The 16,593-nt window shown below is 41.8% G+C and overlaps 1 protein-coding gene across 7 annotated transcripts in view; it reads right to left on the reverse strand.

Moving 5' to 3' along the window:
* DROSHA (drosha ribonuclease III) overlaps positions 1 to 16,593 on the reverse strand; it is a 125,369-nt gene that overhangs the window by 96,180 nt on the left and 12,596 nt on the right. For 6 of the 7 annotated variants that reach the window (XM_078444603.1, XM_078444602.1, XM_078444588.1 and 3 more), the window contains 5 exons: positions 14,485 to 14,595; positions 14,020 to 14,251; positions 10,583 to 10,724; positions 8,367 to 8,521; positions 5,269 to 5,349 (listed from right to left, as the gene is read on the reverse strand). In XM_078444603.1, the coding sequence (XP_078300729.1) occupies positions 5,269 to 5,349; positions 8,367 to 8,521; positions 10,583 to 10,724; positions 14,020 to 14,251; positions 14,485 to 14,595 (721 nt within the window). The remainder of the gene's footprint in view (positions 1 to 5,268; positions 5,350 to 8,366; positions 8,522 to 10,582; positions 10,725 to 14,019; positions 14,252 to 14,484; positions 14,596 to 16,593) is intronic. The other variant, XM_078444605.1, reaches the window with a different exon arrangement.

Consider the following 16,593-nt stretch of genomic DNA (forward strand, 5'->3'; position numbering starts at 1 on the left):
GGCTACAAACCTGCATTTCTAAGAGGTTCCCAGGTAAAGCTGATGTTTGGAGAACCAGTGGTCCACAGAAATGTAACAGGAGATGGGGAGGAAAGGCAAGTGGAAGCCAGACGGACTGTTGGAGGCACACAAAGAAGCTCTTGTTACCTGCAGGGATCAGTCCAAGAGCACCAGGACCAAGTGCAGGGTCAGAATTGGATGGACCCTAAAGAAAATTGACGGCCAACCAAGGTACTGACCAAGGGAAGAGACCTGGAAACCTGAGATGAGGACATACAGGTTTAACTCCTCAGACTCCCTGAAACCTTTTGCCTCTTCAGAAGTGGCCCATCCCTGTCTACTAAGAGCAAGCACTCACCTGTGTCTGAAGGCAATGTCCCTGTAAGGCAACACTACCTCCCTCTGTCCCAGCACCCATCAGTCTCCCCTCCCGGCCAACAGACCTATAATTAGGTCACAGCATAACCCAGCTGGGGAGGTGCTGAGAGGAGAGGTTATATCCCAAAGGAACTGCAAGAACTAGTCAGCATGTGCCAGCGGCAAGAGTCTGCACGGGACCAGATGAGAGTGGTTGACCAACAGGGCCAGAACAAAACAGTAGTTAGGAATGAGTTAATTGACTTGGGAACATTCAGGATTCAAGGACACCAGATGTCAGGAACTGCCTACTAGGATGTCTCCTAAAAGCATGAAAAAGCAATGGCCCACGATGAGTGAAGTTAAAATGCCAAAATTGCTGTAACAGAGAAGGAAGTAGTTCAAAGACTCAAGGAAGTGGACACATTGGAATAGATATATTATCTGTGACTGAAAAATACACCAGATTCTCATATTCCGTGGGAAGGCCCAGAGCACATGCCAAAGGCCAAAAGGAATGTGTTGGTGAAGGGGCACCAGCCTCACTAGGAAGATCAGTGGTGGCCTTCTCTGCAGGCCAGGGCTGACTGTAAGAGAGGTGGTCACAGAGCAGAGCTTGCTGATAGCAATGTGGATGACAAGACTCTGAAACAAGGGAGGCAAGATGATGGGACTAATTGTTAGAAACCAGGTCTCATTATAACCAGCAAAATCAAAGTAGCAACCAAAGGGGTCTGGTTCACAGAGAGTCATGGAAGTAGTTAACAGAACATGGTGTCCTTAGGTAAAATGAATGGGTAGCTAGCAAAAATAATACTTAGTTTGTACCACCAGAAGAATCTAGAAAGGATAACCAAGAGGCTGAAGGTAGGCTGCCCCAACAGAAAGTCATGATCCCTTACCCAGTTCCAGGCCTACAGGAGGAAGGGGGCCCTACTAGACCTGGACAGGACAGGACAACCCTGTCCTTCCACCAAAGGGTATACAGTCATTTACCCAAATAACTGTACGTTGGGGAAAGGGGAATCCAGAGTGTTCAAGGAGTGTTGGACACAGCATCTGAATCAACACTGATACTTGGAGGAGACTAGATAGATCACCCTAGTACACATTAGAGTGGGTGATACAAAGCTAAGGTAACAAATGGAATCTTGGTCAAGGTCTGGCTTACAGTAGGTCCACTGACTACACAGATCTGCCCAGTGAGTGTTTCCCCTTGTCCCTGAATGTTTCATTGTCTTTGACAAAACTGGCAGATGGCACCACTCCACACTGCTCTAGAAGAGGAGTAGGAGCCATCATAATGGGAAAGGTCAAGGAGGAGCCACCGAAGTTACCGCCATTCCCAACACAGGTATCAAAAACAGTATCGCTCTGGGGGGATGGTGTAGATTAGTGCCATCCTTAAGGATCCAAAGACTCAGGAGTGACGATCTTCATCATAGCTTTGTTTAACAAATGGATCCTGGAGGATGACTACAGACCACCACAAGCTCAACCACGTAGTACCTCGGACTGTACCAGCTGCACCAGGTGCTACGGCGTAGAGCTGATTAATATGAGCCCAGGTACAAAGTGTATAGGAACTGATTTGCTGAATGTATTCTTTTCCATCCCAATCGGAATGAAGATAAGAAATGGTTCGCATTCTATGTTCATTCACACAGAAAAGACAACATTTACAGTTTTGCTGCCAGGCTGTATTAACTCTCCCACTCACTGTCACAACAGTCCAAGGAACTCTCGACCTTCTGGACATACTGCAGAACACTGTAATGTTCCACTACATCTATGACATCATGTTTATCATCTAAAAGCCCTGGCAAAGCACGCATGCTCTGGAGGGTGAGAGATAAACCCCACCAAGACTCCAGGGTCTACCACAGCCACACCATTTTTAAGAGTCAATGATCTCGGGGCGCCTGGGTGGCGCAGTCGGTTGAGCGTCCGACTTCAGCCAGGTCACGATCTCACGGTCCGTGAGTTCGAGCCCCGCGTCGGGCTCTGGGCTGATGGCTCAGAGCCTGGAGCCTGTTTCCGATTCTGTGTCTCCCTCTTTCTCTGTCCCTCCCCCGTTCATGCTCTGTCTCTCTCTGTCCCAAAAATAAATTAAAAAATTTATAAAAAAAAAAAAAAAAAAAAAAAAAGAGTCAATGATCTCAATACCAAGATATCAGTCCAAAGTAAAAGACAAATGATTGCATCGTCCACCTCCTACAATGAAGAAGAAAGCACAACACCAGGAGGGCCTCTCTGGGCTCAGGGGGAAGTATACCCCCACCCAGGGATATTGCTCCAGCCCATTCCCAGAGTGGCACAAAAAGCAGCCAGCTTTGAGCGTGGCTCCAGCGACAAAGGCTTCGGCAGTTCCAAGCTGTAGTGAGAGCAGCCCTGATGCAGGGGCCACAATACTCAGCAAATCCTACATTGTTGGCAGGAAAGGATGCTGAGGGGAGTCTGCGGCCATACTGGGAGAATCATAATGCTGGTATGTGGTGTTCTGGGGCAAAGCCATGCCATCTGTAGTAAAGAATTATATGCCTTTGAAAAACAACCCCCAGTGTGCTACTGGGCCCTGGTGGATATGGAAGGCACGGCCAAGGGACAGAAACAGACGTGTGGCTGAAGTGCCCATCAGAAGCTGGGTTCTGTCAGTCTCACCCAGGCAGAAGTTTGGAAGGGACCAGCAACATTCCATCCCAAGACAGAGGCCGTACGTCCAGAATCAGGCACACACAGGAGCAGCAGGCACAAACAAGCTGCGCAAGCAGGTGGCCCACCACTGCTGCACGAGCGCCCCTCCCTCAGCCGATGGCTGAGGACAGAAGGATGAAAGCAGAGGGAAAAGCCCAAGCTTGGTTTGCAGATGAGTCTGTCAGGGATGGGGGAGCAAGCCAAAGACGGACTGTGCCGCAGCATCGTTCAGGGAGGAATATGAAAGACAGCGATGAGGGGAAGTCTTCCCAGTGAGCAGAGTTTCAGGCAATGTACCTGGTCATCCACTTTGTGGGGGAAAAGTAGCCTGAGGTTAGAATATAGATGGACTCATGGCAGAAGCAAGTGGCCATGCCAGCTGGTCAGAGGCCTAGAAGGAAAAAGATTGGAAGATGAGGGATAAGAAGGTCTTGGGGTAGAGGTGCCTGGCTGGCTAAATCGGTGCAGCATGTGACTCTTGATCTCGGGGTTTTGAGGTTGAGCCCCACGCTGGGTATAGAGATTACTTAAAAAATTGTTTTAATCAAAAAAAGAAAGGTCTTGGGTAGACCTGTGAGTGAACAAGTGGGAGTGAGTGATGCCAAGTGTACATCAGACAGCACACACCACAGAAGAGGTACTAAACCACCTGACTGACATATGACTCGGTCAGATGGAGTCAGCCAGCCTCAGTTGTCAGCTACCCAGAGTTGACAGTATGGGCACATGACTGAAGTGGCCGCAGTAGCACATGAGCCCAACAGCATGGACCTGACTTATCAAGGCTAAGCTGGCTAAGCTGACTGCCAACGCCCAACATCCAACAGGCCATCTACAATGACCAATGATGGGCCCCTCAAATGGCACCATTCCTTGAGGAGACCAACCTGCCACTTAGTATGCACTTGACGACATAGGCCCCATCCATCTTGAAAGGGCCAGGAGTTTGCTCTCACAGGAATAAACATGTACTGAGTATGGGCCTGTCTTCCCACAGGTCTTCAGTCAGCACAGCCAGCCACCTGGATCTTCCTTCAAGGAGGGCCTGCTGCCCAGCTGTGAGGACAGCAGACGGCCTATAGCTACCAGCTCTTTCAGGGTCTGCCTCTGCTACAGAGCCCCCTCCCCCAAGATCATGCCCTTCCTGGGGCAGCCTGCTTTAGAGACAGAGGGCAGTGGGGGTGTGAAGGCTATGCCAGCCTGATGTAAGACAATTCCAATAATTCTGGCTTTAAGACACCTGTCCATCACTGGTGAACTTCTCCCTTTGCTCAATCCTGCCTCCACTCTCTTCTTGCCTAAACCCCATGAAACATCTCACATGGCAAACTCTACTGCAGCACCCGCTTTCAGAGAGCCGCGTCTGAAGCACAGGTGTGGACACTCACAAGGTGCAGATCCTGTCCCTCAGTTCTTAGCTACACTTGCTGGTACCCAAAGACAAATGAGGTAAAAACAAGGAAGTGGTTAAAAATATCCATCATTGTCTCATAGTCTTGATTCTAATTATTATTATAGCCCCAAACAAGTTTTAAATAGTAATTAAGGATTTACACATACTATTTTTAAATATAATGTGCTGAATCATTAAGTGACAATCTGGGATTAGTAAGAGTAACATAAAAGATGGCGGGGGGAAATGATGGAAAATCAGTGAAAGGGAGCAACTACATGTAACTCTATGATATAAATAAAGTATTCAACTCATTCGGTTCGACATATCTGGAGTGTCCTTGATGAACCAGGGGATGGGGCACAGGGTAAAACAGTCCACACACCACTCAGTCAGTGAGGACAACAGACTAACAAAGACTAACGGAGACAACAGCAGACCCTTACATACCCCAAAGGTAAGAGAACACGTGCCTTAGTAAGATCATTTTTCCAAGGTAACTCATAACCATTTATAAGAAAACATGAAAAATTTCACTGTATGCACAGTTTTAAGATATGAATAACAACAAAAACCCCTCAAATACACCCTGCCTATTTCAAATAATGAAACTTCCAAACGTTAAGTTTCCTTGATAACATTCCCTACTCCCACCCCAAAACCCAAGTACTTTTCTTCTCCAATTATCAGTAACAGAGACTATTAGGGGAAGATAAAAAGACTATTTTGATGGTATTATTTCATTTATGGGAAAAGAACAGCAACAGCATCTGTCTACTTCTGGCTTCTCAGCACTTACAAATATAATAACCCAAATCGGTTACCTCTTCTCCAGGATAAATGCTGTGCCTAATTCCTGTGCGTCTCGCTTTGGCGCTGCATTTGCAGAGTGGCCCATCATTCATCTGTCAGAAACAGAATGTAATTCTTTTTTATTGGGGGGAAAATCCACACCATGCACAATGATGCCTCAGAAACTGTGTGGGTTTTAATGTCATGAGTACGGAAGCTCTGAAGAGGCTGTCACGGTTAGAAGATTAAACGGATGTTCCAAAACCAATAAAGCTGCAAACTGTCTATATTGTCTGATAAAGGGAAACTGTATGACACCGCTGGATTCCCAAGTTATTTGTGCAACCAAGCAGAAAATATCAATGTCACTGCACTGTTTGCTCCCATCTTCTCTTACCACTTTTCAGTGTGTTTCTCCTATTTCTTATTTCAGGAAAAATGACTCTTTCACAAAAGAAAAGCATATTTTATACCCCGAAGGAACACACAGAATGCTTTGAAGGTGACCTCCAGATTTAATGTTTCCAAAAGAGAAACCTAAACGTATCTAAAGCAGAGGGGGAAAAAAAATGCCACTAGAAGCAGAGTAGCATTAGCTCAGTGCTAATCAGGTGAGTCAACATCTGTTTTTTCACCTGAATTCGTTTTACTGCCATGAACTGCACCCACATGATAAGATGAGTGAATAATTCCTGAGTGCCTCTTGGGCAGAAAGATGGTTGCTAAGCATTGTGGGGGGAAGGAGGGTGACAAATAACTCAGGTATTCAAGGAATATTTATTCTATACAGGAGTTATATGTATATTTATTTATATACATATATACATATATATATATTTATTCTATACAGGAGTTATATGTATATTCTATACATATAACATACATATGATATACTTAGTAATTTAAAGAAAAAGGAAAAAAGTCCAGGTGGAGATACCACTGGCTTCAGAAACAAAATGTGAAAGGCAGAACAGGAGAAGAAGATGGCCATTCTACACAAGGCGCCAGCATAAGAAAAAAAGGGAAGGAAGAAATCCTATGTTATGCTCCAGGGACATGAGACCCATCTAAACAGAATAGATCATTTACGTCAGCAAGAAGACTACAGAAGCAAAACTGAGGTCAAAATCATCAAGGGCTTTAAAAGCCAGTTTCGTGAGTTTATTCAATACAGATGGTAACAGTGAATCAAAAGAGAGACCAGAGAGCATCAGTTTGGAGAAGGGAGAATCCATCTCTCACTTTCTCGGTATTAATTATAAAATATGTATGTGTTAATATGTATATGTTATATATACGTATATATATACATATGTATGTACACAACACACACATAACACACGTTTCTTTAAAGTTCTAGGGATTTATAACTCACATCCAAGGAAAATGTCTCAATAAAACTTTGAAAAGTATTAAAATGAAAAACTGTAACTTTCTTTATCCTTTTGTGAAATCTAAAGCTTCAGGTAGCACAGCAGAGGAATAACACTGCTATGTAAAAAAAAAAAAAAAAAAAAAATCACATTAAGATATTATTTAGGGGCATCTCAGTGGCTCAGTTAACCGTCTAACTTTGGCTCAGGTCATGATCTCATGGTCTGTAGGTTTGAGCCCACGTCGGGCTCTGTGCTGACAGCTCAGAGCCTGGAGGCTGCTTCAGATTCTGTGTCTCCCTCTCTGCCCTTCCCCAGCTCATGCTCTCTCTCTCTCTCAAAAATAAACATTTAAAAAAAAAAAGGTATTATTCAAAGTAACAGCTGGCAAACAGTGATGTGATGGGATTCCCTCAAAAATCACAACACACTCCTAATGCTGGTCAGTAGAAAAATCACTTCATCCTCACTGATTTGCAAGGATGTAGACAGACATCCTAATTCCTGCCTTTTACCAGGGTCTTGGCCCCAGTGCAAATCAGCACTTTACAAGGTTCGACTGTACAGAGGACACAAAACTAAACAGTAAACAGAAGAGTGAGACTATCTATATTGGAAGCCTCTGTAATCTCTAATAAAAATAAGAATGGACATAAACTGAGGGATAGGCTTCCTGATAGAACTATGTGCATTAAAAAGACCACACACGAGGAAAGGGGAGGGACAACTAATGGACACAGGATTTCTTTCCAGGGAAACAAAAATGTTCTAGAATTAAATTGTGATGATGATGACTGTTAAATCTTGTGAGCAGAAACACAAAAAATGAATTGTATACTTTAAGTGTGTAAACTGGATGGTATGTGAGTTATAACTCAGTAAAGCTATTCACAGAGATCATATACATGGTTAATAAATCAAAGTAAGTTTCAAAACACATTTGCAATTTTTAAACATTTCTGCTCAATTCCAAGAGAGCAAAAAGCACCACAAAATACATTTCTGTTCAGGTACTCCAACTATATTAATTGTATAAAAAAAAAACCAACAAACCACTTAGATAGCAGTCATCTAATAAGAACCAGAAAAGCATTCAAATTAATATAAAGTATCTTTTTATGGGTGTATGTTTTATTAAGCTTAATAACTTCATGTGCATTAAAGATACTATTTTTGCAGGTGTTGTATATTTGTAAAATAAATCTTTTATAAAGATACTATTTGGTATTAAGTATTACTTCATAATAAAACAGTAAGTAAAAATAAAAATGATTATGTCCAGCCATGACATCGTTAGCTCAAAAATGCTTAATAGGAAAAGAACTTATAAGTAATTGTGACTATTACCAGCTAAGAAATATGAAGTCTTACAGGACTTATTGTTTACTATATTGCTGCAAGATACCTTCCAGATGAATTGCTTTTAAAAAGACCTACAAGTGCTCTCTCCCTCAGCCTACCATTTGTCTCTTTCCGTTTACTGCAACTTTAATGAGGCAGCACCATTATCCTGCTCCCTAACATGGAATTTACAAACATCGTCAAACATGATTCAAGAGACAGTTGCTCTGGTACTTATGCTTTGGTACTGAACTCTGAAGCTGAAGAGGAATAAGCTCTGAGGGATGACACACAACCCTGAGAGTAAAATTCAGTTTTCATACTAGCCAACATGCATCTTCTGAGCCCGGAGTCATAAATGTGATGTGTGGGTTTGCAACCTTTGTAGCAAGAACACGGCATAAAAACATGCGCACCTGGCCTGGGTCATTGTACCAAAGTTCATCGTGAAGTCGGTCAGGGTGGGCTTTTTTACGTTTGATTTCCGCAATGACATCAAAAACTTCAGAGTCTGAGCTGCTAGAACAGGTGCTGTCCTCATCAGACTCACATTCGGATTCACTGGAACTCTCTAATAGAAGGCAAGGGAAAACAGAGAAGATGGAGAAATTTACAATTGTTTTTTCTTTCAGCAAACATTTGGGAGCCTATTCCACACCAAGCACTCTGCTAGGCAATACCAGGAAAATAATGCAGCCCATACTGCTAAGTCACAATCTAGTTAAGGAAGCAATGAAAACAAGAGTTTTAGAGAAAGACCTAATGAACAATGCCAGGGAAAATGCAAACCACAGCAGCGGTATGGAGTCTCACATTTAAAAAGGTGTAGTAGTAAAATAATAATAATAATAATAATAAATAAATAAATAAATAGGTGTAGTAATTCAGAAAAGGGCGAGTCTACCCTGACTCAGGTCATTGAGATTTCCTGGAAGAGGTGCACACGACCCAGGCACACGGATGGGGTGGAGTTCAGCTGATGAGCGGGTAAGAGGAAAAGAATGCAAAGGGGGCACTCAGGCAAAAGCATGGAGGGAGGAGCACAAGCACTGGACAAAGGCCCCACAGAAAAATACCAGGAGGTAAGGGGTTTAAGTGTCACAAACGCCAGACTGAAGGTTCTGAGTACCAGACTGAAGATTTTAAATTATTTTCTCCTCCCCATAGTAGCAATAAAAGATTTTAGTCCTTGAAAGTGACTGGATAAAAACAGACTAAGGATTATGATAAGCGATATAAGCCAGTCACAAAAAGACAAATACTACGTGAGTCTACTTCTATGAGGTACCTAGAGTAGTCATATTCATAGAAATAGAAAGTAGCATGGTAGTTGCCAGAGGCTAGGTGGAAGGAGGGACTGGGGAGTTAATGGATACAGAGTTTCAGCTGAGCAAAATGAGTTCTGGAGACAGCACACAATGTAAATAGTCTCAATACTACTGAACTGTATACTTACAAAATGGCTAAATGGTACATTTACTGTTCTGTGTATTTTACCATAATTAAAAAAACAGACCTAGGGGTGCCTGAGTGGCTTAGTCGGTGACTCTGATATCAGCTCAGGTCATGATCTCATAGTTTGTGAGTTTGAGCCCCGCACTGGGCTCTGAGCTGACAGTGCGGAGCCTGCTTGGGATTCTCACTCTCTTCCTCTCTCTGCGCCTCCCCTGCTCATGTTCTCTCTCTCTCAAAATAAATAAATGAACTTAAAAATACATATATTTATGAAAAAACAGACCCAGAACTTACATTACTCCTACAAGAGATTAACAGTACATCACAGTTATAAAACCCAACCCCGACATGGTTGGATTCTTGAGTACTGCATGAGATAGACGCTGTTCATCCTTCTTTTATAGATGAGAAAAGTAAGGCATGGAGAGAATGAAATCACTTGCCCAAGGTCATATAGCAAGTGGCTGAGCAGGAGTCTGAACTGAGGTTCAGTCGGTGCTTTTACCCACCATGGACACTGCCTCTCAGCTGGGAAAATGAAGGTGGCAGATGAGAGCCAGAAAACAGGGAAAAGGCACAGGGAGTGCCTGATCTATGAATGGCTTTCTGTTAAGGGCTAAGGCTGCAAAGTGGTGAAAAGCAGTTTCTATCCTCAAAGATCTCAGCATCTACTTGGAACCTCACAATACACATGAAAAAAAAAATAGATCACCACATGATAAAGTTATGGAAACTATCCATATGAGTTGAGAGAAACCTTCAATCAGAACTGACCTACAGCTGGCATTTCCTCATCAAAGCAGGAGCTCCCTGGCAGTGGAGAGAGCCACAAGGGAATGCCTGCCCATTAGAGGCACAGGTGACAGGGAATAGACTCCTGCTTCTGGTGGAGAGGCTGGACTATGGTGCTGATTCTAAGACTGGACAGTTCTACAAGGGACACAATTGTTAGCATGCCTTACAAATGAGGTCACTTATGTATTCTGCTGAATGCAACTAAGGAAAAATAAGATCAAAACAGAGAAAGTTCTACTTTTATATATATTGCTACTATAGTTAAGGAAAATAAATGAAAAAGAGGAAATTTCAATATACAACTCTCAAGAATATATCCCCAAAGCCGAGGTTTAAGCAGTAACAGGAGCACAGGGCCTTGGTCTCGTAACTTCTAACTCACCCAAATCTTCATCTAGCTTCGTCTTAGGAGGCTCCCACGGAGGTCTAGCAGCCTTGGCCTTTTCTTGCCTACTCCCCAGTTCTTCCTCAAATTTGTCGTATAAGTCACGGAGCCTACTTGTTCCAACCACAGTAGAATCTCCCTTTGAAAAATAAAGAATCAATATTAGGAACTACATTAGTAATAGCCATACCAAAGACACATACAACCTCACAAATAATGAAGGATTTGTAACAGCAAGATGCCATTTCCTTCAATTTAACAAACATTTAAAAACAAAATGGCCAATGCTGGCATGGGTGTTCTGAATCACACACAACATTTATGGCTAACACAATCCTCAGGAAAATGTACTTGCCAACATTCAGAAGAAATATAAAAACTGTTCACCTATGCCTTTTGATATGAAAAAATAAATCATGACCCCCGCCACCCAAGAATTCATGATATCTGACACTCTCCTAGGGAACATACATTTCCCCACTACTGAAAATCACTGATAGTCTACCTTCCACATCAACCCAATGATCAAACATAAATATCCTTATGGAATGAAGAAGTCACAGGAGTAAAAGGCACAGCATAGGGAATACAGTCAATGACATTGCGATGGTGACACTGGCATTGCATGGTGACAGATGGTAGCTACACTTGTGAGCACAGCATAACAAAGATGTTGAATCACTATGTAGTACACCTGAAACTAATGTAACATTGTCAATTATACTCAAATAAAAAATTTTTTTCAAGAAGAAGCATAGATTCCCCCCCCCGACAAATACACCCTATAAAACACAGGAACACAGACACACACACACACACATACATGCACACTCACGTGCGCACACCCATACACCAACACAGCCACACTCCACAAACACAGGATTCTACAATGCATTCCTAGAGGAAACTCTCCACTTTCCCCCACTCTTTCTTCCCAGGATGAAATCACTTTAAATGTCCATATTCTTCAACTTAGTAATTTCCAAAATGTAAAGACCAGACCTATCAGACAGAAAAAGGCAAATTAAAGCAAATCATAAAATCTGCAGTTATCCCAAAAGAGGGTAATTGCTTTTCAAAGCCCCAGCTCATTACTGACACTGGCAATGCGAGGACAGCTGACATTCTTGCCACCTCTCTGCACCAGATGACAAAACACAAAAGCAAATGTTGGGCTTACAGTTTATTAGTCTTCCTTCTACACCAATTTTAATATACCCATAAAATATATAAGAAAAAAAAACTGCCTGTGTAAACTCTTTGAACCTTTGCTATTTTATTTTGTTTTAAGAATAATATCCATGGCAGCCATTCTCCTTTTCTTCTTTGCTAAAAGAACCATGATTCCCTTCAGATTTGGGGTAGAGAATTCCTGGTCTTAGGAAAAGTGGGTTCAGAGTCCCCCTCTGACCCTCAAAGATGTCCCTGCCTTAACGCCCAGGAACTGAGTATGTTACCTTATGTGGCAGAAAAAACTTCGCAGATAGTGATTAAGGTTACAGACTTTGAGAAGAAGATATTATCCTGGATTATCTGGGTGGGCCCAATCTAATATGAGCCCTTAAAAGCAGAGAACCTTTCGCAATGGAATCAGAGGTACAAGGGAAGGAGAGGCTGGAGATCTCAAACCACAAGAGACACGCGACCTGCACTACTGGTTTTGAAGATGAAGGAAGGGACCTATGAGTCAAAGGATGCACATGACCTCAGGATGGTGAAAACAGCCTTCATCAGCCAGCCAACAAGGACGCAAGGACCATCCTATAGCCACAAGGAACTGAACTCTGCCTATAACCTGAATGAGCCAAGAAAACAGATTCTCTCCAGAAAGGAGCACAGCCTTGTTTGATTCAGCCAGCAACACCTAAGTTTGACTTCTGACTTACAGAGCTGTGAGATAATAAATGTGTGCTGTGGTAAGCTATAAAGTCTGTGGAAATTTGTTATGGCAGCAATGGAAAATGAAGCCCTGGGAAAGACATACGATACAGTTCTGGGGAAGGAATAGAAGGAAAGATCCATGGGTACGCTGGCCCTACACAGCACTGCCCTTGCATCCTGTGTCTGGACAGACGTGTGTAAGAACATGACACCTGCAGTCACCCTGCAACTCACAGTGGATGCTCCAAAAGCAGCAGATAGCAAAGTAGAGCCAGCTCTGCTATCACTGAGCCACTAAATGTACACCAGCCACCACTTCCTTCCAGACAACTTGTTGAGAAAAACAAACCTGGCTCACAGTTTAAGTCACAATTCGTCAAGTATTATAATTTACAAACATGCTTAACCAACAGATACCTTCTTTCCAGGACTGTTTTCAGAATTAAGTAAGATATGAGAAGCACGAGTAAAGTTGCACCATAAAATGCTCAGCATGAGCTTTCCCTTTCCTGTATCACATGAACCATGACTTAAAACCCTGCTCTAATTTATCAAGTAAAATATCACAGCATCATGAGATTTCTCAAATTCTTTTTCCCAAAGACAAGAGAGTCTACTTTTACGTTCTCCACAAATAAGAGCCCAAGCCAAGCAGAAGCTATTTTCACAAAATTCCAAACAGAACGTTCTTTTATCTAACCCCACACACAAAATCTACCATCTCCAACCACTTACATCTCAGACTTATAGACGATCATTCCTTCACTCATCCATCTAATCAATGAGCGTCACTCTGTGTCTACCCTGTGGCAAATAGGCCTAAATTAATGGGATGGAGTCCTAACACCTACCTGGAGAAAGAGAGAGACTAAACAGAGTGACCAAAAATAAAATGAAGATAAAAGATAAAAAAGGCAAAAGAAACAAGCATACGAAAGAGGAAGTCATGGAGTCTGACACAACAAAGACTCCACATGGGCTGCGGAGCCCAGGAACCTCCCCTTGAGCAGCCTGTGCACAGGCTCTCTCAAGAGCCCATGAAGGGTGATAACCCCTGCCATTCCACAAAACCAGCCAATATGCATGGGAAACTTCCTGTGGTTATCTCTGGTCAAGGTCAGACTTCTAAGAGACAAACTCAAAGTCTTCCTTATTTCCCATTTTGGGGGGGAAATGTACATACAAACACAACCACAAACTGCATAAAGCAGTTATGTGTGAGAACTTAGAAAACCACCATTATCAAGACTAACAGTGTTATAAAAATGCAGAACGAAGAGATACTTTAATCTACCGCACTCTTGCCTTTGGTTGTGGAAGACAGCTTTGGTCTACAGCAGTGAGTCTCCACTGGGGAGAGGGGTGGAGGGCATTTGGCAATGTCTGAAGACAGCTTTGGGTTCACGACTGGGGAGTATCCTGTGCACAGAACTCAGAGAGGCTGCTCAACATCTTACAATGTACAAGATGGCACCCACCACAAAGAATTACCCAACTCCCAATGCTGAAGGTGCCAAAGTTGAGAAACCCTGGTCATCGCTTCTCAGACCTACCACCTGATCCATGGGGTCACTCGAGTAGTAGTTTTCTGAGTGGGTGCATCGAATCCACACCGGCTTAAGAAGTTCTTCTTCCTCCTCCTCATTTTTGTCAGGCAGTGTCTCCTCTGGCTCTTTTTCCTTGATTGAGGTATAATTCTTCTCTTTGCCAGAGCTCTGGCTGTCACTCCATCTGTCTTTTTCTTCCTCCCAACGAGCTCTCTTTTTCTCCCTACTTGGGGAGCGACTTTAAAAGGAGGTAAAAGAGGCTAATTATTTTAAATGTTCTTATGTTGTAAGATTATTCTATTTCACCTGTTTAGTTCATTTTTTCACCTAAAATAAAAATGCCATACCAAATCAACATATTTACTTTTGTTAAACCAGTGATTCCCAAACACTAGTCTGGTGGCATCAGAATCACCTGAAGTTAGTTGTTTAAAAATACAAATTCCCAGGCCCTACCCCAGATCTACTTACTGATTCACAGTCTCCGGGGGTGGGGCCCAAGAATCTGTATTTTTAATAATCTCCCCAGGTAATTCTGGTGTGCATCCAGCAGGTTCAGGGATAACTGGAAAACCATAACTCCTAGAAGAGAAAGATATTTCGGAAATATTTGAAAATCTCCACATATGGACAATCTCTCAGCAATGAGAATACTACTTTTGAATCCTCCACAGCTTGCTTTGCCAAGGGGGAAAAAAAAAGGCTTCACAAAACACAGTCTCAACTTGGCCATAAATTTAGCCTGAGGACCATAATCTAAGAGAAAATCAGTTATATCATTCCTAACCATCTCTCTGGAAGCTCACACTTGGGTTACTACTTAGTGAACCACCACTCTGTCTAATTCTGATCCCTGCAAATACTGATATTAATTCATTTAAAAAGGATAAAAACAACTTGATCTCCTTGAATTTCTAGGACTTAACATGTGCAAAGGCCTATCCTATGGATGTGTTTAGAGAGAAAAACCTAAAGGACAGGTTTTAACTTGACATCCAAAAATTTAAATGCAACCATACACACCCTGAGAATCTAGCCAAGGAGAGAAACTGTTGTATTAGTATTATGGTAGCATCCTCTGCAGCAACACTAACAAAGTCACTATTATCCAAGAAAGCTCACATCTGGATCAAAGTCACAAATTAACTATTCTCATCAACTCTACCACTAACTTCTAACTTTATGACAGGGAAAGTGTGAGTATGTAGGTGTGTATACATCGAGGGGGAAACGGTGGGTAATTAGATTATATATTGATTACTTATTGACATAACTTCTAAATATTACATTTTGTTACCAGAAAACTTACTGTAAAGTAAAATATATATACGCCCACTGTAGAAAAATAAAGCATTAACAAAAATAAAACAAACTCGTCATCCATAAAACCACTAAGAAATAACTGCTATATTTAACAAATGGGTTAAAACCTATAAATATGACGATATATACATAAAAATACACACATTTAACAACAACAACAACAAAACACACAACTCTATAGCCTGCCCTTCTCAAAAGAAAATCAGGAATACCCTTCAATAAGCATCCATTCCTGAACCACTTTTAATAGGTGCGTATTATTCATTTACACATGTATGCCATAATTTAACAAATCTGATCATAGTCATTAAGGTTACCATTTATTTTTTTGTCATCATAAACAATGCCACTGTGAACACACTTGCATTCTCTGCAACGTGTCGAATTATTTCACACAAAGAATGTGTACTTTTTTTAAGGCTTCTCTATAGATAGGTACTACTAGTCTAGACTAAAATCAAAACCATATGGGAGTTCCCATTTCCACACATCCTGTCAACATGACTGTTTTTAATCTCTGCCATTCCAATGAAAGAAGTGTCTTATTTAACTTGCAATTTTTTTTATCACTATTGAAATAACGTTTCATGGTCACTTCATTTATGAACATCTGAGTCATATGCTATGCCAGTATTGTTAAAACTAGGAGTACAGTCTTTTTTATTTATTGAAAAAGTTTTTTTATTAAGATAACTGCCCTTCTGGGGTTCCTGGGTGGCTCAGTCAGTTGAGCGTCCAACTCAGCTCATGGTCTCATAGTTCGGAGTTCAAGCCCCACATCGGGCTCACTGCTGTCAGCACAGAGCCTGCTTCAGATCCTCAGTCTCTCTCTCTCTCTCTCTCTCAAAAATAAATGAACATTAAAATAAACAATAAAAAGATAACTGTCCTTCTGTCAAATGTAATGTAACCTTTTTCCTTTTAATCCTGTCTATTGCTACATATGACTTACATGGCCAAACCTAGAGATCTTGTTTATACTGCCTGCCTTAGTGGTATGTTTGGAATCCTTTCCCATCCCAAAATTAAATAAATATTTTCTATTTTCTTCAGTTACTTTTTAACGTTAAATTTTTTTATTCTACCTCTCTAAGATATAAGGCATAAATCTAACTTTAGTTTCTTCCTGCATATGTTTTGTCAATTGTCCCCACATCAGTTTCTCCTCTGATTTGAAACAATTTTATGACAGAGGTAAATTTTTTTATATATACTTGAATGTTGCTCAATATTTGGAATATTTTATACCCATATCAA

The sequence above is a fragment of the Panthera onca genome, chromosome A1 (assembly GCF_046562875.1).
Source record: "Panthera onca isolate mPanOnc1 chromosome A1, mPanOnc1 haplotype 2, whole genome shotgun sequence".
In the NCBI taxonomy this organism is placed as follows: Eukaryota; Metazoa; Chordata; class Mammalia; order Carnivora; family Felidae; genus Panthera; species Panthera onca.